General features: G+C 40.9%; 2 protein-coding genes across 5 annotated transcripts in view; both read left to right on the forward strand.

Annotated features, from left to right (window-relative positions):
• The first annotated feature begins 687 nt into the window (after positions 1-687).
• On the forward strand, positions 688-18166 carry LOC119790471 (moesin-like). Of its 3 annotated transcripts, XM_038296001.1 has the most exons (14): positions 688-801; positions 5729-5812; positions 5891-5986; positions 6105-6227; positions 8408-8559; positions 8666-8749; positions 8836-8982; positions 9134-9230; positions 11197-11360; positions 11508-11638; positions 11797-11957; positions 12197-12289; positions 12724-12957; positions 17644-18163. In XM_038296001.1, exons 1-14 carry the CDS (start codon positions 793-795, stop codon positions 17806-17808), a joined length of 1740 nt encoding a protein of 579 aa, XP_038151929.1. In that variant the 5' UTR covers positions 688-792; the 3' UTR covers positions 17809-18163. The 3 variants fall into 3 exon arrangements, with proteins under 3 accessions (XP_038151929.1, XP_038151930.1, XP_038151931.1); XM_038296002.1 differs by lacking the exon at positions 688-801 and having other exon boundaries at positions 5672-5812; positions 12799-12957; positions 17644-18166; XM_038296003.1 differs by lacking the exons at positions 688-801; positions 5891-5986; positions 6105-6227; positions 8408-8559 and having other exon boundaries at positions 5754-5812; positions 17644-18164.
• A 3065-nt stretch (positions 18167-21231) lies between these two features.
• Positions 21232-24475, forward strand: part of LOC119790476 (androgen receptor-like) — a 33592-nt gene continuing 30348 nt past the window's right edge. The window contains exons 1-2 of one of the 2 annotated variants that reach the window (XM_038296016.1): positions 21232-21525; positions 21601-22432. In XM_038296016.1, the coding sequence (XP_038151944.1) occupies positions 21615-22432 (818 nt within the window). In that variant the 5' untranslated portion in view covers positions 21232-21525; positions 21601-21614. Of the gene's footprint in view, positions 22433-24475 lie in introns of both variants that reach the window. The other variant, XM_038296015.1, reaches the window with a different exon arrangement.

Raw genomic sequence — 24475 nt, forward strand, 5'->3', positions numbered from 1 at the left:
TAGGAGTAGATGAAGCATGAATGGTTGTCTGTCCTGGGTGTGTTCCTGGTGATAAATGGGCCGCCTGTTTGGAGCGCCTGCCGGAGATACGCACCACATGCCTGCAACCGTGCAAGCATAAAGCAGGTACAGCTAATGGATAATATAATAAAAAGAATAAAAATATTCATGATAACAATGATATTAATATAAAATCTAATGCATCGTACTATAAACGCTCCAAAAGCAATAAAAGATTAACAGCATGATATTACCACCACCGCCATGTTTCATCATCAAAAGCTGTTATGCTGTAAAAACTGCTTCTCTCGCACGCAAACTACAACGTTCTCTGGTTTGGTCTCTTCTCTTCATACAAAGAAAAGTCTGTGAGGTGGATTATTATCCACTGTGAGCGAGTGATGAACATCATTTTGGGGAAAAAGATGGTTTTCTTCCATCTCTTGCCACAAACATGTGATTTTCTGTGTGTAGCCTTTTCCTCACAAACTATCCTTTAGTTCTTTTAAACCGAACAAAAACTGCTCCATGTGAAATAAAGGAATCTATACATCTATCTGTGGGTCATTGAAAGGTGTTTACAGAAGGCAAAGACTGCCTCTTTAAAATGAGCTGCCGTTGGATTAACCAAACAAGCAGCACTTAAGAACAAAACAATGGCCTATTCTCACTCACTATAATCCTTACAGGCATTACAAGCACTTTCATATGACTGCAGAGAAAAGGCTTCGACCAGCCTGACTCTGAGGAAAGGATTTCTGCTGCTGAAATATAAAAAATAAAACAGCACAAATGTCAACTGTAAGTAGATGTTATTGTTTTATTTTGATTATACTTTATTTCTCAGTAAATCTGTGACGACAGTTTATTGAAATGTTTGCTCCTCTAAAGCCAGATCATGGTGATAGCTCATGTTTCTTACTGATTAATGTTACGTAGCTAATGTTATATTAAGCTGATTGATTCTCATTTACTGTAAGTGTTCATTATCAAGCACCTTTTTTTATATAGATATTTGAGGGAAACATTAAATAATAATTTATATTAACCCTTTTTAGAAAATCTACATTTCCAGCCAACAGTGTTCTTGGAATCCAGGACACACTGGAAAAAAGTCATTTTTCTTAAAATAAGTGCATTTTTTCCTCAGATTCAGGAGGTAAAAGAGACATCTTGCCAATGGAATAAGACAATTTACACTTGAAATTAGAAAACACAACTGCATTGTCTTATTTCAAGTGCATATTATCTAATTATCTTATTTTAAGAGTAAAAAATACCCATTCTATTGGCAAACTACCTCCTTTACCTACTTAAATTAAGAGTAAATACACTTAATTTAAGAAATTTTTCCTTATTTCTAGATCCTTTTTCCAGTGCAGACCTTATTACCTTTGTAACATTCAAAAAATATGGATATTTTGATGCCAAAAATTAATCTTAATGTAATAAAAAGAAATTAGCTCGAATATACTACGCAAAATAACAAAAGTGCTTCTAGAAGAAATTCATAAAAAACACTCAGAGTGAAAGAAACACATTTTATTTGGTCCAACATAACTTTAGAGGCATTAATGATACTGGCACTAAAAATTTTTAATTTAGAAACCTAAATATGATTGTTAACTAGACTTATTAACATTTAACTTTTCAATTAGCTTCTTACCTTTTTTTGTAAACTTTTTTTCCAGCTTAATTTCCAGCAGGTAATCTATCATTCAAGGGCTCATCTAATTGGTCAAATCAGATGTACAGACATGTAGCTGGATCTTTGCTGAATGTCTGGATATAGATCTTGTGCTTCTAGATTTTGCTGAGGGACGTGCAGAGATGGCAAAAGTACTCACTTTCCGTACTTGAGTAAAAGTACAGATACTTGTGTTAAAAAATACTCTGGTAAAAGTGGAAGTACTGATTAAACTTCTTTACTCAAGTAAAAGTAACAAAGTACAGGCTTGTAAATTTACTTAAAGTATAAAAGTAAAAGTAGAAACCACTTTTTTCATGCCGTTGCCTACATTTTAAATGGATGTCTGCCAATAGGACTAGATCTCCGTTGTGTTCATTTTCAATCATCTCGTCGTCCATGCTACTATGCTAACGCCACCGCCACCAAGCTGCAATGATTTGCCGCCAATGAATACCGCCGAATCTGTCGATTCATCTTGTAGCGGTGCGTCAAATGCAACGTAGATTCCCATCCAATTAGATTGAATTTGGTATTGATGACGTGAAAAATAATAACGGTAACTCCATTGAAATGATTCAAAACTAAAGTAACGAGCCAATTTTTTTAAATGCAAGGAGTAGAAGTAAAAAGTCGCCATAAAAATAAGTAGTAAAGTAAAGTAAAAATATCAGAAAAATCTACTTTAGTACAGTAACCAAGTATTTGTACTTTGTTACTTCCCATCTCTGGGACAGACCTTATTATCTTTGTAACATTCAAAAAGTATAAATATTTTGATGGCAAAAATGAATATCAATATAATAAAAAGAAATGCCAAATTCCCCGAATATATTAAGATAAATAACGGTAATGCTTTATATTAAGGTCCTTGTAATAGTTGGCCTAATGGCCTAGTTAATAGGTAATAAGATCTTAATAAGTACCTACTAGATGCTTATTAACATTATTATGTGTTTATAAGACTTTATATGCATTAATAGACTCATTATGATGTTGTTAATAGCAGACTATAACATGCTTCTAGAAGAAATTCATAAAAAACACTCAGAGTGAAAGAAACACATTTTATTTGGTCCAACATAACTTTAGATGCATTGCAATGCAATGCATCTAAATGCAATGCAATGCAATGCAATGATACTGGCACTAAAATTTTTTAATTTATAAACCTAAATATAATTGTTCACTAGACTTATTAACATTTAACTTTTCAATTAGCTTTTTACCTTTTTTTGTTAACTTTTTTTTCCGCTTAATTTCCAGCAGGTAATCTATCATTTAAGGGCTCATCTAATTGGTCAAATCAGATGTACAGACATGTAGCAGGATCTTTGCTGAATGTCTGGATATAGATCTTGTGCTTCTAGATCTCGCTGAGGGAGGGGGATCTATTTGTAAGGGGGATGCAGGTGATCAGAAACAGGTCCTATAAAGGGTTAACTGAAGGTTCCTCAGCAGCGGCAGGTTTGGGTGATATTAATGTTTCAGCCTCATTTCCTGCTTCTGTGCTGTTTTCTGGGTGTAGCCATGGTAACTACTGTAAATACAACTGTGGAACAACTTAAGGAACCACAATGACCTGTTTCTGAGCTTTTACTGTTTATGGCGAAGGGTTTTAACTTAAATCAACATTTATTTTTATTGTATAAACTGCTCTTTGTATTTTTTCTACTTTACAAAGACTCATTTCATTTTTAGGAGAAAAAAATCTGAGTTCAGAAATAGATATTTGGGTGAATGGACCTGATTTCAATGATAGCCTCCTTGTATCTTGGCTGCAGGTTGACTTGCTGCCACTCCTGGCAGAAATATTTAAGCAGCTCGGTTATAATTATCTAACCTTTCATTTAATAGCGTTCCAGAGATTCCAGTCTGTTTTAGGTTTTTGATCTGGTTAAGATGAAATTCATCCACACCTTCTGTTGACCCAGATGGATGGAATGCTGTAGTCCTGCTGATAAAAAAAAGAAGAAAAAACATCAAAATCAATTATTAATGTTAGGGAAATATTTGAGTATAAAGAAGCACATTTTCTTCCACTCTTTATTTAATTTAAAATCTAGTCTTAAAGTAGGAAGAAACCCTTAAATCCAGCTGCTGGTGCGTTTAGCATGTATGGATAAACCTGTGAAGGAGCCTAATGCCCATGAAAACATCCAAAAAAAGCTTTTCCTTAGCAGTAGGTAGACGGTGGAAACCTGGAAGAATGTCATCCTCAATCGTTCAGTCAGAGGTTCAAAATATTGAGGCGATTTAAAGCATATTTTTCATAAATCCATGATTTATTTTTTGCCACGCCATGCAGGTATGTTTGGTCCACCTTCTTTCTGGTTACATTGCAAAAGTTTTCCATTAGTTTCATTCCTGGAGCTGTGAGTGCCCTGATCCACGGGTCGGTCATCCATATGTTGGAGGGTTTAGATGTGCAGCAAGTTGGTTTTCTCCTGAAAAAATAGCAGTTGGTAGAGTAGAAGGAAGCTAAGTTTAATTTAGGAATAACCTTTAATATGTCTTTGTCAATGCATACAATGCTAAGATAAACAACACTAAAGCTTCAGCTCATCTTCAACACAGTTACCAACAAAGCTAAAATGCTAACAGTAGCTCCTTTTACACCTTTATGTCCATTAGGGTTAAAAGGGAGGTTGACTCAGAGAAGATGAACCTCTTTAAAATAAAGGAATTTACCATTAGGCAATACTAGGCAGGTGCCTAGGGCCCCAAGTTCCTGGGGGCCCCTTAAAACTCTGTTTCCATGTATGATTAATACAACTATTCCTTATTTCTGCACATTAATTATGTTTTTGATAAAAATCTTTTCCCTAAAATGCCATCAGAACGCTGATAATATTAAGTGTGTCTCAGCCCCCCCCCTTCAGTGTCCACCATATTGGATCAGTCCATTTGCTGCACATGTTAAGAAAGGTCCAAACAGACAGCAGCAAACCATTTGGAAACAAACCATGCAAAGAGCAGTGTTGCCAACTTAGCGCTTTAGTCGCTATATTTAGCCACTTTTCAGACCCCTCTAGCACTTTGATTTCTAAAAAGCTCCTAGTGCCAAATCTAGAGACTTTTTTCTGCTACTGGAGACTTTGGAGACATCATCTAAAAGCAGCGAACTCTGCTCTCCAGAGCGAGTAGATTGGTAACCCCGCCTCCTGCTCTCCTCTATCTTGTCTGCTGTCATGATTCATGCAGCTATTATTTCATCCAAATGAAAAATGGAGAACAGATAAGCAGATCATGGCTTGTCTACAGTGAAAAGAAGGACTGGGTTATTTACTTTGGCCTTTTTGGAAACACAGGAAGGAGCAATCAGCTAAGTGAGCTTAGTGCTTGGAGAAAATCTTTCATTCCTTTAGAGACAGCATGAAAAGTCAGCTGAGTACAAAACATAGAGAGGAAAACAAGAAGAAAAAGGGACAAGAAGAGAGGGACACAACCTAGAACAGATAATGGATGTCTATTCTATTAACATTTCTCTATCTGGAGAATGGGGCTGTTTGAGGTGTTGTCTTCTCCATTCAGAGGGGCCCCTGCCTGTCTTTGCCTAGGGCCCCACATATAATAAATCCGCTCCTGATTGGCGCTCAGCGTGAGAAGTGGGGAGCCATTTTCCTGCTCCACCACCTTCTCCTGCTCTGATGCAAAGTGAGAAATGGTCCATTTCAGCCTCTCTAGTAACTGTTCAGTTTTTAATTTGGGGTCTAAAAATGTAAGAATGTCGGAAAGGGTCCGTCTGTGTCGGGATCTAATGGCCTCTGGACTGCACGCCAAAATTAATTGGTGCAGATTTGAAGATGTTCTCTTTATCACACAATGAACCCCTCATTCTCGGCTGATTGCGGTCCAAACCGACATGTAGTTACGGATGTCGCTGTTTTTTGATCACACGCACTGTTTCAAATAACAAAGCAGTGCAATTAGAGCCATAGTCTTTCCTTCACCCCCATTGTGGCACTGATCCGGAACGTCCACCAGTGACTCACCATCATGAACAGATTGGAGGTTTTCCTGTTTTTTATTTTCTGGCAGATCAATGTCCGGGTTACAACAATGGATGCAGAACTGGAGTTTGCCATCCTGCCAAGCACCACTGGCAAACAGCTTTTCGACCAGGTACATTTGGTGTGATGCAACCAGACAGGAAGTGTGATGGAAGAGAAGCGTGATCTTCATCCCATCTGATGTATTTAGGTGGTGAAGACCATCGGACTCAGAGAAACCTGGTTCTTCGGTCTTCAGTATCAGGACAGCAAAGGCTTCTCCACCTGGCTGAAGATGAACAAAAGAGTGAGTTAAATCTAAATATCCACTTTGAATAAACCCTGCTTGCCTGTTTGTTTTGCTGTGAGGCTAATCAGTGTCTGTCTGTTCTTGGACTCTCCCACCTTTGGGGCGTCAATCCCAGGTGACAGCTCAAGACGTGAAGAAGAACAACCCTCTGTTGATCAAGTTCAGGGCCCGGTTTTACCCGGAGGATGTTGCTGAGGAGTTGATCCAAGAGGCAACGCAGCGCCTGTTCTTCCTGCAGGTCCAATGAAGCCAGATATTTCTCTCTCTAATGGAGAAAATAAGTCACATCCTACAACTCTTTGAAACAGACGTCACCGTGATGCTCTATTTATCCATGCCTAGTTTCCTACAGGGCAGTGAACATAAAACTAAACCAAACATGATGCAGTGCTGCCCTAATGATCAGGGCTTTCATGGTGACTCACACAGATCTCATAAAGCCATATGGGGGCTCTGTAGGGAAGGACATAAAACAAGCAGCACAGATGTAGATGAACGATGTCGTATTAAATCCCGTCCTTTGAACCTTTTGTCACATCACAACTACAAACATCAGTGTGTTTTGCTGGGATTTTCAGGGGTTTGACCAACATGGAGGAGAGAAAAATAGGTAATATATCGAAAAATGATACAAATTTGCTTTTTTCTATGTCTGCTTCTGTCTCCTTGAACCCCAGTGGGCCTCAGCAGATGGCCGCTCACACTGAGCCAGGTTCTGCTGGAGGTTTCTTCCTGTTCAAAGGGAGTTTTTCCTCTCCACTGTCGCTACAAGCATGCTTAGTGTGAGGGATTGCTGAAGAGTCAATGAGTCGATGCAATCAGCTGGTTTTCCTTAGATAGAAAACTTTGAATCAATCTGACTGGATGATCTGGTGAACTGGAAAGAGACCTGAGATGACATGATGTGAATTGGAGCTATAGAAATAAACTGAATAGAATTAAAAAGAAGAAAGTCAGATATTAAGCATTTGAAATAAAATAAGTGTGTTGTTTTCTTTTTTAGTTTAAACTTAAAACATTGTATTTCTCCTGCAAATTCTGCTACCTACCTGCTTAAATTAATTGCACTTATTTTAAGAAAAATAACTATTATGTAGCGTATTTCTTCAGTACATGATGTGATGTGAATTGGAGCTATAGAAATAAACTGAATAGAATTCAGTTAATGTTCTCGCCTTAGATGATCTTAAAACGTACTTCTGGCTCACCCTATGATGGGGATGAAGTCTGGAGGAGAAATTTCTCAGAGGATAAGCCAGACGCCACGACTTGGCCCACGTATGAGCACACGCTGCCGTACGTACGCGCCGTATGTCAGTGTGTTTCAGCGTACTTCAGCGTGCTCATAACTTCTACAAAACGTACCCATAACATATCTAAGGTATGCCAGCGTTTTTGCCAGATTTTCCGTACGTCAGGCATACGCTGGCTGAAGGTGTGACAGGAGCTTAAGATTTATGTCAGAGCGGCATTTCTCTATCAGTGATGCTGCAGATTTATAAAGACACAAATTATGCGTTCCTTTAAAGGGTTAATTTTACAAAACAATGTATAAGTTTATATATTCTATTGCAAAATTCTTTAGAACGTTTTATGCAGAATGAAGGACTCTTTATAAGGCCACAGGTTGCTGTTTGCTTTCTTCTTCTTCTGGTGATAAAGTTATCCTCAGTTTTCAGCTGAGGGGATTTTTTTCCCTCAATCTGCACAAAGCAAACCTTCTGGTCTATAAGAACGTAGAGCTACACATGTTATAACACATGTTATAAAGATGGGTTTCCCTGTAAATGATTGCATCATGCCTCATCTCAGCAGGGCCAAACTACGTCAGAGCCGCCGTTTGCTGGCTGGAGCTATTTTAGGAGATGTTCTTTCCTTAGATAGAAACTTTGAATCAATCTGACTGGATGATCTGGTGAACTGGAAAGTGACCTGAGATGACATGATGTGAATTGGAGCTATAGAAACTTTCTATGGATGTTCCTTTAATGCGTCTTTTTCTTCTCCGCCCTCAAACAAGTTTTCCTCTAGGATTAACCAGCAGGCAAAAAAAGTTTGAGTCTATTCAGAACTCCTTAGTTTTCGATCTATCAATGGCTTCCTCCCAGGAAGGGCTTTCTTCTCGCCACTCTTCTATAAGCACAGGATTAGCAGGTTGTCGAATGTCATGTGAACATATGCTTCCTCCTGAGCGCTAGATCTCTGCAGCCTCTTCAAAGTTACCATCAGTCTCTATGATGCTATTTACTAATTGGAGTAAAAGGTGCTTAAGGATAAAGAACTTCTCCCTTTTCTGTTTTTTTTTTTTAAGACATTTCAGAAGTAACTGATGCTCTCCTGTCACACGGAGAGACAATCAGAGTGTCAGCCTGTATTGTACCTTTTCACAGGAGCCTTGGTCTCCCCTCCCCGTTTCAGGTGAAAGAGAGCATCCTGAACGATGACATATATTGTCCACCTGAGACCGCAGTGCTGCTGGCGTCGTACGCAGTGCAGGTCAAACATGGAGACTACAGCAGCTACTATCACGTACCAGGATACCTCGCCAAGGAGAAGCTGCTGCCACAGAGGTAGAGCATCCCGTGCATATAAGTATAAACCAAAAAAGTTCACCTTAATTCCAGTTCCAGTCACCTGAATTCTAATTCTAACTGTCCTCTTTACGGATAAAACCAGGGTTTTGGAGCAGCACAAGCTGAATAACAATCAGTGGGAGGAAAGAATCCAGGTGTGGCATGAAGAGCACAAGGGAATGCTGAGGTGTGGAGATGCTGAGACACAGAGCGCTAATAGGCTTTTAGAAAACCTGCCTTTTCAGCATGTCATTAACCTGTACACGGCTGCAGGGAGGACGCCATGCTGGAGTATCTGAAAATAGCCCAAGACCTGGAAATGTATGGAGTCAACTACTTTAACATCAAGAACAAGAAAGGTTCTGAGCTGTGGCTGGGAGTGGATGCACTGGGGCTCAACATCTACGACAAGAAAGACAAGTAGGTCTAAGAACGGGACAGACTGAGGCACAGATGTCCCAAAGATGGCTCCTAAAGCACATGTGTATTTATAAAAACATCTGGACTGCTGCAGTCTCTGTTTCCTGTTCAACATGTTTTACTAATTTACTTACCAGTACTATTTCTGCAGGATGACCCCAAAGATTGGCTTCCCCTGGAGCGAGATACGAAACATCTCATTCAATGACAAGAAATTTGTCATCAAACCGATTGACAAGAAAGCTCCGGTAGGTAAAACATGATGAATTCATTCCGTTTTAGTAGTAATGTTGGCATGGGCGGCTCTAGACAGGGGCTAATGGGGGTCAGTGCCCCATGTACTGAAGAAATACGCTACATATAGTTATTTTTCTTAAAATAGGTGCAATTCATTTAAGCAGGTAGGTAGCAGAATTTGCAGAAGAAAACAATTGCAATTATTTTAATTTAAATGCTTAATATCTGACTTTCTTCTTTTTAATTCTATTCAGTTTATTTCTATAGCTCCAATTCACATCATGTCATCTCAGGTCACTTTCCAGTTCACCAGATCATCCAGTTAGATTGATTCAAAGTTTTCTATCTAAGGAAAACCAGCTGATTGCATCGACTCATTGACTCTTCAGCAATCCCTCACACTAAGCATGCTTGTAGCGACAGTGGAGAGGAAAAACTCCCTTTGAACAGGAAGAAATCTCCAGCAGAACCAGGCTCAGTGTGAGCGGCCATCTGCTGAGGCCCACTGGGGTTCAAGGAGACAGAAGCAGACATAGAAAAAGAAGCATAGATACAGACGGCAGCCGATTTAGAGCCAAAATACGAATTCAGTTGGCATTCAGTCATATTAACATCCTCTCATTAAGAGCAAACGTTTTTTGCAGTGTGATACTAAACCGATCTGATGTGACAGATTCATCCATTGGATTAAGTTTTCCAGCTTAAGGATCAGATGGTTTCTATCTGTTAGATCAATGGTCATAAACTAATCGATTCACTTTTACTCTGTTATTTTAAGGTGTGATTGTTATTCTTTTGTTCTAAAACCGTCACTGAACATCAATAATAACTATTGAGCTTTTTACCTGACATTTATTTTTTTTTCTAGAGAGAATAAAAAAAAAAAAACGGTACTTTATTCACATTCATATTAATCGATCAACAAAAGTTGTGCACAATTTTGATTAGAAAGGGATGCAACTTTTAAAAAAGATTTTAAAAAATTAGAAAAACATTTGTTTTTAGCCCTTTGAGTCTTTGCAAAAATCCAATCAGAGCATCTGAAAGCCTTTTATTTTGGAAAGCTTTCAGACTCTGTCTGATCAGATCAGCTCCTCTGTGACTGGAAAGAAAAGCATCGCTGCCGAATGTCGTCTCAGCGTTACACGACACAATAAAACGCAGGTTAAATTACACAAAGATGGACTCCATTTATTATTGAAGGCAGTAAGGTGCGCGGGTTGGTCACCAAGATTGAAAAACAAAATGTATTTAAGAGTAGTGAGACGAGACAGGAGGCTGAGCTGCAGGTATTAGAGTTAAAGAGGCTGAGACTTTGGCTGGGATTGTCCGCGGTGGACAGGGTTAGAAATGAGCAGATCAGAGGAACAGAAAAGGATAAACTTACAGATAAACTTAGAGAGGTGGGATGAGCTTCTTCCCTTTATGTGACGACGTATCGACATAAAACCTCCTGAATAATTATCAAGTTTCTAGTTTTCATTTGGCTAAAGTGAAGAACAGCATTATTGTCTCTATATCTGGAGTCATGGATCCATCTGGGATGAAAAGAAATTTCAAATAATTTCTCTTAAAAAAAAAACTTTTACAACTAAATTTGAAGTTTTTCCAAAAATGTCTTCCAAGAAAGGCAGATTTCTTTCAGTGCGTCTGTAGACAGGAGGTGTGACAGAACTCATTTGATTTGGTGAAATGATCAAATTGCAAAAGAACAAATTACAGCAAGTAGAGTTTCAACAGCAGCTGCTACTTGATCTCATCTCCAGACATGAGCTCCGCCCCCTCTGCCTATCTTTTGACTCCATGCCCAGATTTAGGGGATCGTTCAAGAGACTGCAAGGAAATAAATAACTCAATTCTTCAAAAACAAATAAAAAATACTTTTTAGATTCACACCCATTGCCTTATGGCAGAAAAATAAAACAAATGTTTGAATGTCATTAGTGCTAAAAGTGTTTGCTGATTCTTCTGATCTAGGACTTTGTTTTCTACGTGCCTCGTCTCCGCATCAACAAACGCATCCTGGCATTGTGCATGGGAAATCATGACCTGTACATGCGCAGACGCAAACCCGACTCCATCGAGGTGCAGCAGATGAAGGCCCAGGCCAGAGAGGAGAAGAACAAGAGGCAAATGGAAAGGTAGACCAGGCTTAACTAAGAGGACTCTCCTATTTGATTGGATTTTTTTTTACAGTTTACACTGTGTTCTCTGTACTTAAAGGAGGGAAAAACTGTCAGCAGAGGAGGTTTTTCTAATGTGTATTTATGCACAATTCTCCTTGTCAGGGCTCTATTGGAGAGTGAGAAAAAAAAGCGAGAAAACGCTGAGAAGGAAACAGAGAAGATTGCCCGTGAGACCATGGAGCTGATGGAAAGATTGAGACGGATTGAAGAGCAGACAAAGAGAGCTCAGGATGGTCTGACAACTTTCTGAATACAAATCTTTATTACTGTGAGCTTTGTGGGGATGCTTTCTGTTAAAGCGCGTTTTAGAAAGCAGATTAACACATTTAAACAGACCGGATCTCAGGATTAGTACAAAGCGAAACCATGTATATGCCTCTGTCTGCTTCAGAGCTGGAGGAGCAGACCCGCAGAGCGCTGGAGCTGGAGAAGGAGAGGACGATCGCTCAGGAGGAGGCAGAGCGTCTGGACAGCGACCGCAGAGCTGCAGTGGAGGCCAAGGCTGCCCTGCTGCAGCATTCAGAGACCCAGATCAAGAGCCAGGAAGGCCTGGTATTCCCACTCAATGCAATCCTCTGAATCAAGCCCTCAAATCTGATCTAAAAGATTTTGATCCTTCAAATTATATTACATTTTTAAAAATTTGCTACGCATTTAGGAATGTATTTCACACAGCAGCCATGGCGCTGGTTCATTCTCTCCTGCACACTTCACACGCACAAACAGAGCACAATGACCTCAGATCAGAAGCGCTCTTTACTCTCTTCCATTTGTGTGCATGGTTTGTGCAGGCCACTGAGCTGGCTGAGCTTACCACTAAGATCTCCCAGCTGGAAGAAGCCAAGAAGAAAAAGGACGAGGAGGCGCAGCAATGGCAGAAAAGGGTGAGAGAAAATTAGAGAGGGATAGAGGATGAAAGCGGGATGTGTGACAGCAGGTCTGTGTTGGGTAAAAGCTGATCAGCAGCCAAAAACACGTATTTTCTTTTTCAAACCTCTCCTGTCAGTGACAGCCCTAGAATCTATGGTTGCATCTGGGAAAGCATTTAATGGGAGAGCAAATCTCTCTGAAGGACTCTTTAAAGTTTATTCAAAGCAGATTAGTTTGCAGACTTAACCTGTATGTAGAGCAGCTGCTTTTCTAAATAAGTGATTGTGGTGAAAAAAAGGAAAATGCACCGGCGGGACAAAGATAAAGATGTTTCAGCACATTAATTATTGTTTTTGCTTTTCTTTAAAGCAACCAGTCAAACAGTAACTCCTTCAGATCTATAGGCTGCAGCCAAAGCGTCTTAGGGTCGTCCTCTGTGTGTCGACAGGCCGTGATGGTAGAGAATGATTTGGAGCGAACCAAAGAGGAGCTGAAGACTAAACTAATGGGTGTCCAAATCCAGAATTCAATCCATCCCCACATGCAAGAGCACGACGAGACGGATGAGAGCAGCGCCGAGGCCAGCGCCGAGTTGACCTCTCCGGGCATGGTCCGAGATCGCAGCGAGGAGCAGAGGGTGACAGAGGCGCAGAAGAACCAGAGGCTGCAGAAGAACCTTAAGGTGAGACGGGTGGAGGTTTTAAGGCGGGGGTGGCTCTTCACCCAGACTGTCAGTTCCTTGGGGGTGAGTTGTGGTGGGGGTGTTAGACTGAACAACATATCTGTTACTAAAAGCCCAGTCAATGAGGTGTTGGACCTGCTGATATCCAGCTGTGTTCACTGTCAGGAATATGTCAGCCACCACAGATGACTACAATCAGGAATAAACTGTACGATATTTTCAGCTACATCTCAAACTGTACGATGAAACCTCAGGGTTTAAAAGTTCACAGCTCGCCATGTTTGTTCTTTTACTGTGTGACCCGAAGCTCTGATGCGATCTACCTGATCACACTGTACATCTAAAAACCATCATTTCTATTCAGTTTATTTCTATAGCTCCAATTCGGTTACTGCAATTTGAACATGTTTCAGTCAGAGCCTTCAAAGCAGTCCTGGAGTTTCTCCATGGCACCCTCAGACCACACTCTGACCTGCTTCACTGTAGGTTTTGCTCTCATAAGCCAATAAATTCTATTCAGTTTATTTCTATAGCTCCAATTCTCATCATGTCATCTCAGGTCACTTTCCAGTTCACCAGATCATCCAGTCAGATTGATTCAAAGTTTTCTATCTAAGGAAAACCAGCTGATTGCATCGACTCATTGACTCTTCAGCAATCCCTCACACTAAGCATGCTTGTAGCGACAGTGGAGAGGAAAAACTCCCTTTGAACAGGAAGAAACCTCCAGCAGAACCAGGCTCAGTGTGAGCGGCCATCTGCTGAGGCCCACTGGGGTTCAAGGAGACAGAAGCAGACGTAGAAAAAGAAGCATAGATACAAAAGGCAGCTGTCAACCAGCTCCACAGGCGGCCCCGTCCAGGAAACACACAGCCAGGCAGACGAGCTCCGAGCCAGCTCCCATGTCAGAGGATGAAGAGAGCACATCCAGTTAGTCACAGTCAGAGAAACAGGACTACACTGGAAAACAGGCCAAGCTCCAACATCTAGAAACAAAGGTGTTGATGGCAGCAGCACAGCTGATATTTCTCTCCAGGATGGAGTCACAGCCAAACAGGAACAGACCAGATGAAGCTACTATGAGAAAAAGCCAAGAAGAAGAAGAAGAAGAACTGCCTTGTTTGCTCATGCTCAGTGCGTGAGGTTCTGGTAAATCGGCTTATAGCTCTGCTTCAACAGCAGGATTTGCCTCACTTCACAACGGCCGACTGGACTTTGATTTTCTCCAGACCTTAAGATTCCTGATGGGGAGGTGGTCGTTAGAAGCCGATCGCCCCTCGTTACCCTCAGTACCCTACACCACGCAGGATGCACAAAAAATTCTCGCAGAATCGGTCCGAAAAAGGGCAGTAACTCGTAGGGTGTATCCCCAGCTTAAGATGAGTTCTAGTTTTTGACAAAATCTAACACTCAACAGAAATAATCTACAGACTGAACTTTTTTTTTTTTTTTTTCACAGTGTCCTGTCTGGCAATGCAGCAATAAGAATAATTGTCTTGATGCCAAAAAGATCCCAACAGATTTTACTTTCACCAGTGGAGCAGTACGGCTATCGCCATAGTGATCCGCTTGATTTATGCATATAAATAGCTTTATTATAATTATGCAGGGAGTTTAACAGATTTTATGGACACTGCGATGTAAGTAGAACAGGAAAGGAAAAACAGAAAAAAGGAGAAAAGATGAAAATTAACTTACTGTTTGTAGGACTATATTTATATGATATAAATGTGAAAACATCTTTTTTCTGAGACTTGGATCAACTGGGGCTGAATTATAATTAGAAATGCATGAAGGGCGCGGTGATGGTGCAGAGGTCAAGTGGGCGCCCCATGTACCAAGGCTGAGGTCCTTGACCAGGGGAGGAGCTAGATGGGGGGCCAGGGGTGGCCATGGTCACTCTTAGCCAATCATTGGCCACCCCTGAGGCCACGCCTACCACTCTTCCCTCTAAAACAGACGATGGCAGCAAGAATAATCTCAAGTGGAATATTTGTTAGCAAAGGCTGCAGGAAGTTTGTCTTCATTTAGAAAATATGGATGTTCTGCTTGTTAATTTTCCTGTTGGAACAGCTTAACCCTGAGGTTCTGGCATCTATCCGCTTTGCCCCCTCCCCAGCCTACATTGGTTATTTCCTGGCCACCCTTATAACACTGTCCTGGCTACGCCTGTGTCCTTGACATGGCCGTTACCGCTCTGAGTCCCGGCCTGGTGAGAAATTCCTAAAATCCCAGTTTGACTGGTGGACAATTCAAACATAAAAGAGGAAATTATTCATGGCAGAAATTTTATTAAAATCTTGTCTTGACTTGTGTTGGCGTGTTTGCTCTCCAAGTTAGCAGCGACTTGCCCAGGGCACCGAGAAATGAAAGCATCACCTCTGTCTCCGTGGAGTCCTGTTTGACGTGAAGGTTAAACCTGCAGGAAAGATCCCAAATTTCTGGGAAGTTTTTATGTGAATTAGGAAAATGCACCGGATGAACGGTGAGACAAATGATGCACAGGGACAATGAGATGATTTTATACAAAACATATGACATCCTCACCTCAAACGAGGCTGTATGAAGAGGAAAACCCCACGTTTTTTCCAAATAGCCTCAGAGGTATTAGCTCAGATGTCTGGAGAAAAACTTATGAACCTGTGAACCAAAAAACCTTTTCTAATTATTAAATTAATCTAATAATAGTTGTGAAGGGCCAAACAAAGGATCAAACCCTCAGGACTTTACCGTTCTTCCATTATAACCCATACATTCAATGATCTTTTAGATTTTATAGGACAGAACAACACAAAGCAGTAGTTTAATAAGAGGTGGAATAAAAAGGATGTGTGCATCTCAAAGAGCTTTTATACAAAAGGATGTTTTATTCGTCTCCATTGCAGTTAATTCAATCCAGCTCAACCAGTTTCCTTTCAAAGTTTTCTATGTTTAACCTCCAGATAAATAGCTTCAGAGGCTACAGAACAAAATCTGCCTCAAATACCGAAGAGCGGAGCAGAAAGGTCAGAGGTCAAGATGTAAAGTAGGTTTAGGTTAAAAACAATATCCTAAAATTAAGAACACATCTCACAGCACTATTCTATCAATCGACTAAAGACATGCCAAGGGGAGATTTAACCGAGAAGCCCCCAGGAGGCTGGTAACTCTTGAGGAGCTGCAGAGATTATTAATCTGTTAGTACTCCAAGTTTTATGGTAAGAAAAAGTGAAGGTAGTTGTTAAAAATTGCCAAGACTTGGAGTTTAAGGGGAGCTCAGGCTGCTGTAAAGTGGTGCTCTGGGTCACATGACTCATTCAGAGACGCATCCGACCCTCTAAAGTCACAGGCAAGTTTTTGAGCAGGGCAACCCACAGAGAGAATCTATTTCTTCCTTTATATTCAGCTGAAAAATAAACCTATAGTTCTGCTGCTATAGGCTTAGACTGCTGGAGGACATAGGGACCCCTTTTTCATCATTCTGCTTCATTCTATCTCTATTCTCCCACTCTGCAGAATCTGTTAGTTCAATCTCTAACGTTCTGCTCTCTCTGCTTTTTCTCATAGTAGCTTCATCTGGTCTGTTCCTGTTTGGCTGTGACTCCATCCTGGAGAGAAATATCAGCTGTGCTGCTGCCATCAACACCTTTGTTTCTAGATGCTGGAGCTTGGCCTGTTTTCCAGTGTAGTCCTGTTTCTCTGACTGTGACTAACTGGATGTGCTCTCTTCATCCTCTGACATGGGAGCTGGCTCGGAGCTCGTCTGCCTGGCTGTGTGTTTCCTGGACGGGGCCGCCTGTGGAGCTGGTTGACAGTTGCCTTTTGTATCTATGCTTCTTTTTCTATGTCTGCTTCTGTCTCCTTGAACCCCAGTGGGCCTCAGCAGATGGCCGCTCACTCTGAGCCTGGTTCTGCTGGAGGTTTCTTCCTGTTCAAGGGGAGTTTTTCCTCTCCACTGTCGCTACAAGCATGCTTGGATGAGTCGATGCAATGAACTGGTTTTGCTTAGATAGAAAACTTTGAATCAATCTGACTGGATGATCTGGTTGGACTGCCTCTATAAAGTCCCCTGAGATGACATGATGTGAATTGGAGCTATAGAAATAAACTGAATAGAACTGAATATATCCCAAATGAATTATTACTTGGGTCAAAAATGATGCAGGGCAGTTTAAATTATGCAAAGGGCATCAGGTGGGATTCTATGCTCCTTGCTTCGCTGTGGCAGGCCCCCAGTAACTCAGAGAAATGATGGTAAATATTTGTGCATTAGAGACCTTTCTGTTTTGTGTCACTCAGTTTATACTTTTAAAAGCATTTTTTTAATTTGCGGTTTAATTTAGTTTGTTCTCTCCTATTTGTTTTCAGGTTTGACTCTTCGTTTAAATATGGCAGAGTAATTGCTCTTCCACGTTGTGCTTTTGTCAGAACTAAGTGCACTTTACGTAATTAAACGTCGCTGCACTCATGGTACATCCTGATTGTTATGGTTTGGATAAAGGGTCAGATCCCGTCTGCAGTCTGAACAACATATGGTGCTTTAAACCATGACGGAACGAAAAAATAGCCTGAATAAATGACGCCAACCCAATGCTTTTTCTTTTCTTTTCAGACGGAACTGGAGGAGTGTGGGAGAAAGGAGCAGGGTTGCTGAATAGTCTTCCAGACTGAGGCTAAAGGACTCTATTTTCCTCTGTTCTTTTTCAGTTCCTGAGCACGGAGCTGGCCAGAGCCGTAGACGAGAGCAAGAAGACCCCCAATGACCTGATCCATGCTGAGAACGTGAGGGCAGGCCGTGACAAATACAAGACCCTGCGTCAGATTCGCCAGGGCAACACGAAGCAGCGCATTGATGAGTTTGAGTCCATGTAAGACAGTCAGGGTCAGAGCAGCATTAGGATGAACTGGATATTTTAGATCAGTAGGAGCTGATTATTACCTGAAAAGATGTCTTGATGTAACCGAATGTGATAGTAAATTATTTATTCAGTTCCCTGCAATCTGAAAGCACATCAAAGGTTCCACCCACAGTTGGAAACTGGGATCTTTTTTCTCCTCCTTGTTTCCCTGATGTCCTGGACACTCTGATTATGCACAGCTGCATTTGTGAAATGACCCCTCTGAATGTTTCCCCAGTTTGGACTCATTGAAAGCATTGGAGCCAGTTGAGTTTATATCCCAAGTTCGCTGCTGCTTATTTTAGAGAATAAAATGAACAGAAGCAAATATCACTTCTACTCTGTTTTCTGTTTCCTTATGAATCACTGAGCATCGCTTTCAATGTGCTTAACGAGGCATATTGTCACCAATTATCAGTTATGCCAGTAATAAACACAACACACCCAATTCCCAGCATCATCGCTCCACTTACAGTTATATTATCGTCTCGCAAAATTTAGGTTTTATATTTTTGTTTTTACAAAGATATGTTATTAGAATAGATTGGTTTGGGTTACCATAAATAACTATTTCAACTGTCTGTGAAATGTTCAGGCTTAATTAGACAATGAATAGAAGAAAGTACAGCCTGGGTACATTTTATTATACATTTCCTTCTGGCACTAAGCTTGACTCCAAATGACTGACAAAAGTGGACAGTTTTTTTAAAACTTTGGAAAAAAATTATCTGAAACGTTTGTGTTAAGCCCAGCAGGAGATTCATAAGTAACTTTAACCAGTTTGTCAAGTACAAATACAAACTTCTTTGTATTTTACTACAATTGAATAAACTCTGCTATTGCGGCAGACCAATATGTCGCTGCACACACACCTCCAAGTTGCCCATTCCTATGTGCTAAACATAAATGTGAATACCAGCTTTAGAGTCCTGATCTGAATCCCTTGAGTCTTTTACAGCCTCTTTCTACGATGATTGTTCCATCTTCCCATCACTTCTTAAACCGAGCATACACTGTGCGATTTTTTTTAATTGTTGCACGCAGCTAAAACTCACACAGTACGAGGAAACCGCAATTTTGTGCTGAAAGCCCTAAAAAGAAAAGAAGACATGGCTGAGCAAACGTGGCTACTACGGTCTGTCAGTTTTACTATTATTTCTAATAAACAGCAACAATAGGAAATGTGTCTTAAATAAAACATTATTTGAGTGCAAATCAAAACACAATCTCCTTTTAGGTAGAGAGCTGATAAACTACAACAATAAAGAGTAGAAAATTAACCACAGAAAATAAAGCAATACAAAATAAATCAGAAAATGAATCCCAAAGGGCTGGCGGTGAGATGGAGGCGCTGCCTGTTGGAAGCCGTGCATAAAAGAGTGAATTTCACACTAAAGCATTGATCTCATCTCCATACTTTCAATCTGATACCAAATTTTTATCCATATTTTGGATCAATCTGTCCAGCTTTCCATCTCCTGCAGCCTGATATTTCTCAGTGAGGATGGTGTTTAGAGTGATCTGGACCTGAATCATAGCACTCTACATGGAGCCCAAAGCATTTCATGCTCATATTAACCCTTTATAGGCCAAGTTAGCATTCTTGATCACTTGCATACCCCTTACAAATGGAGCCCCCCCATCCCTCAGGTCTAGAAGCAGAAGATCTATGTCCAGCCATTCAGCATAGATCCTGCTACATGGCTGTTCATCTTATGTTGGCATTTGACCAATTAGACGAGTCATTAAACGTTGGGGTGTTGGAAAAAATCTATTTGGCAATAAATCATGATTTTGGGCGTCCCAATATAATATCCATCCTTAAGTTTGTTATATTCCTTAAAAAAATGCACAACTTCTGCATCCCCACTCTGCTAGATGTGGCCTTGGAGCCCTTTTCCTTCGCATGTAGTAGAGCAGAGGTCTTCAACAGGGGGTCCATGGAGGTACTGCATGGGGGAGCGAAAGTTTTTGTTGATTAGATTTCTTTTTGCATTCCCTCCTTCAATTTTTTACCACCAATTGAAATGTCTTTAAATCCACATTAACATGAACCCAACAGACTGCAGTAAACAGATAAATGGAGGCAGAAGATGTCTTTCAGTCATCAATGCTCACATTCAGCGACACACAGGAGCTCTTTCAAGCTGGGCACCGTTTCATTCACAACACCTGTCCCATCAACCAGGAATCAGAAATACTTTAATAATCCCAGGGAGGGATTACTTTAGTTACATTACTGCATCTGTAATAGAGTGACTATAGAACCAGTTTGATAGAACACTATTTCAGACAATATATATAATTAGGGGGTCCCCGCTCCATCTCGTAATCAGTTTGGGGTCCTTGGCCTGGAAAACGTTGAAGACGCCTGTAGTTGAATCACAGTAGAAGATCCCGAGAGACTCATACAGAACTTGCTTTTTGATCTCTACACTTAATGTTGATATTAGTATACAGCAATATAATGTTATATTACCTACTGTAAATTAATTTAAAAAATGTAACAAGTCAAGAAAAAAGGTAAAAAGTTAAAAAGTAAAGTTAAAAAGTTAATAATCCCAGTTAACAAATATTTTCAGGTTTATAAACTACAGAATGTCAGTCCCACTATCAGCATTAATGCCTCTAAGGTTATGATGGAACAATAAAAATGTGTTTCTTTCACTCTGAGTGTTTTTGTCATGAATTTCTTCTAGAAGCACTTTTGTTATTTTTCTTAATATATTTGAGCAGGTTAGTGTTTCTGGTTATTACATTGGTATTCATTTTTGACATCATTATATCCATATTTTTTGGTGTTACAAAGAGAATAAGGCCTTGTTGTAGATTCTAAAAACACTATTGGCTGGAAATGTTGATTTTAAAGTATTTCACAGAGCGCCCTAAACTGATAAAAATAATGTTTATAAATAACTGTTTTGGGATTTAGTTAATCATATTTAGTTAATTTAACACAATTGTTTCATGTTAGCAGGGCAGGACATAAAACAATTGTGTTAAAAGTAACTAAATATAATAAAGTAAATGCCAAATGCAGCAGCATTTTCACTGATTTCTAAAAGTCTTTGGTTTATGGAAAGTTTTGGGAAATATTTCCTTCCTCCTTTATACTCTTTTGAAATCCTATCAAAATATTTGGGTTCTTAATGAAGTTCAATGATTGTTATTATTTCTTTCCATTTGACCACAGAGGTTCATAATAAAATAAATGATTAGTTTAAGCACACCGGGCATTTATTATCTTTTACGTGCGCTCTGAGGGGACAAACAAGCTGGATTGTGAAACTATGGCTGCTGCAGTTCTGCTAGTAAATGTGCACAATGATTTTTAAGTAGATTAACAGCCTAATCTCGCGAGATCTGTTTACTTTTTTCTTTTTTGTTTGCACCCAAATATCAGGAGGCAAACGCACAGAGATAATAGGTGAGGTTAGGGATCGTTTGCGCCCTGGTGACTGTTCTTTTTGCAGATCTGACATAGTATCCAATCTAGGTTCAAAGTCCTCCCCCTGCTGACTCTATCGGCTACAGTCCAGCTTCATGTTAGACGCGGAGCGCTGCTCCTCAAAATGCTTTCTTTGTAGGAAAGAGTTAGAAAAAAGTTGTTGCGCGCTTCATTCGTCTCTTCCCTTCAGCGGCGTCGCTAATCTGAATCCTCCATCCGCTGAGACGCATGAGTGGAGTCTCTGTGAGTAGGCGTTTTCTCCCCGGGGAGGGAAAAAGTGGTTTGTTTTCTCTCCGCTCACTCTGCTCTAACTCCAAGGACGAGAGGCGAAGATGGCCTTTCTGCGCTGCAGCGCGTCCGAGCGAGAAGAAACGGAGAGGTCTGCGATGCTGAGCGACAGGGAGAACATCGACGCTTACGCGTGTCCGACCCTGGAGCTCAGCCGAGCCGTGTCCGTGTCTCTGGGCTTAGACCCGCTGTCCTCTCCGCTCGGCGGGATCAACCTCTGCCCCGGCAGCGCCTTCGCAGACCCCGCAGGAAACGGCTCCTCCGAAGGCGCGGAGGGGGGCAGGCTGATCCGGGACGGCGGCAGCCTGGGAGTGGATGAGTTTGGGGAGGTTTGCCACGGTTTGCGGCAGGTGAGCTGCGCGGACCAGTTCGGGGACATGGAGAGCGCGCAGTCCGTGACGCGCGGATCGGTGATCTCCAGATTTGTTTGCAAAGATTCCAACATGATGATGAGCTCCATGTCGGAGGTTCCCACCAATCCTCAAGTGGCTCAAGCCGGACCTTTAAAGCCATACTCTGCCTACCCTGCCGATGCGGACCTGTACAGGGAGACCCAGGGGGGCTGGTGCGCAACGGAGCGCGCGTACGGCGAGCAGCCCCAGCCTCACCGGGGCGCTTACGACGGACCTGCTTTTCTGTGCAAATACTGCGGTCAGACCTCTTTCGGACCCCGGCAGGAGTGCAGCTGTGTGTGGTACAGGAGGGTGGATCGGGCCAGTAAAGCTGCTGCGCAAGTTTCTGCGGCTCAGGCGTTCGGCCAAGTGGAAAGTTACCCAGAAGTGATTCCTCAAGGGCAAAACACTTTTACCACTATCAAGGCTGAGCCTTCCGTTTGGCTGCACTGCACCGACCGCGGGTTCAGGTAAATCACTCATTCTCACCTCATTCTTTCTTCTTTCAACCCAAGAGTGTAACTCCGAGCCTTCCCGAGGCATAAGCGAAACAAGCAGCTATGTGTGTAATAAAGGAGGAGCCTCGAACACCTCTGGCAAACACTGTCTTTACTGTCTTCTGGTATTTTCCTCATTCTTTTGTCCAATAAAGTCAGACGTCTGACCTCCAATATGGCTGCCATATTTATCATGCATGATGAAAAGGCCAGAATAAAACTTATAAATGAAGGAATCTGAATCTCTAAAAATCTTCCATTCCTGAACTTCAATAAAAACATTTATTATCAGCCTGCACGGAAATAAATAATGCAACTGCTTTTGGCATTTACTTAATTATATTTAGTAACTAAATATGATCAAGCAATTGCCAGAAACGGTTGCATTATTTTTTCAGTGTGTGATCCTGACTTTTACCTGGAATCACATTGAAATAAATAATGCATCCGTTTTTGGAATTTAATCACATTTAGTCACTTTAACACAATTGTTTGATGTTTGCAGGGTTGAACATCAAACAATTGTGTTAAAGGAACTAAATGTGATTAAGTAAATGTCAGAAGCGGTAGCTTCATTCTTTTCAGTGCATTTCCAACACAGATCCCAAAATGTTAAATTAGGTTTAAATAAACAAGTAGAAAATCTAAGAATTAAATAAAATTTATATTTTACTTATATTTAAAAGCAGTTATTCATATTTAGATTTACGATTATAATTATCTGTCAGTTAAATCATGTCCGCTGCTGCTGCGTGTCACAGAGACACATTTTATGCTAAATTTACTTGCAGCCTAATCAATAATTAAATGATCATTTCTTCCCTTTCAGACGGCTGAGCAGGCATGAGCAGAGACAAACACAGAATGAATTAATTTTATTTTTTTAAGGTAAACTAGAGATTAGATAAAATCCTGCTGGTAGGGGCATAAAAGCTTGGCCGTGTTTCTTGGTTTCTGTTCTGCATGTTGTGTAAAACAGAAGAGCAACGCGCTCAGGGAACACCAGCCGCCCTCACAGGCATTTACTGCGGTGAAAAACTCACAAGCATCCGATTTCCAGCGTAATTTCCCTTCCTTTCAAAGGCCACATGGCATCAATAGACTTTTATATAAAAAATGTGACTCCCTGTTATTGGCCATGACTCACATTGTTACTTTGTGGAGTCATGGCCCCGCCCTCTTGCAGCACCTGCATATCTCCAAGAAACACTGGGCTCTTCCAGCTCTGCCCCATTGCGCGTCTCGCCTCTCGTCCTTGGCCAAGCTGCATTTCAACATACAGCGGGAGTGAAGCAAAGTTCACAGAGTCCACAACATTTCCAGAAAGGTTCTTTTAGCTGCGCTGACTTCCAGACACAGAGTTAATGTATCAGTGTGGCTGTAAACAAGATACAGCACCTGCTGCCGATTGTGGAAGAGTCTAGAAGTCACAGGTTGCATTTTTCAGGAACTGTGGAATCCTTTAATTACAAGTTTGTTTTCGTGTCTCAATTGAATTCCCTGCTTGTGTCATCGGCTCTGTGGTAGGGAAATGCACTAATTGTAATTGGATTGGATTGAAAGGGTTAGTGCACTAATTATCCACAAGGGAAAGCTCCCACTGACCCTAATCTATTAATACATCTTATTCACTCTGTCCCTTAAAAACCTTTCCATGCGTCGCACACCTGAAAGCAGTCAAATGAATCCTGATGATAGGATTTCCTCATTTGTGCATCTTTTAAAAGAATTTAGACTCGGATCAGTCTTTGCTTCCTGCGCTCTGATCACAATAGACCAGGATTTCACAGACTTACTCAATATCTTGAAGCAAGATGATTGAATTTAATATCCATTACTGAAAAATAAAAATCTTTTGGCTTGTTGTCCTGTTGAAAATCTCTTCCTCTTCTTTCTGTGAGGCAGATCTGTCCCTAAGAGTCCAATGAAGTTAAAGAAATAATCTTACTGAGCTAATCACTTTATTAACATCTGCTTTTAGCAGATATTATTCATAATTAAATAGAAATCTCCGTT

The sequence above is a fragment of the Cyprinodon tularosa genome, unplaced genomic scaffold, assembly GCF_016077235.1.
Source record: "Cyprinodon tularosa strain WSP-4 unplaced genomic scaffold, ASM1607723v1 ctg365, whole genome shotgun sequence".
NCBI lineage: Eukaryota > Metazoa > Chordata > Actinopteri > Cyprinodontiformes > Cyprinodontidae > Cyprinodon > Cyprinodon tularosa.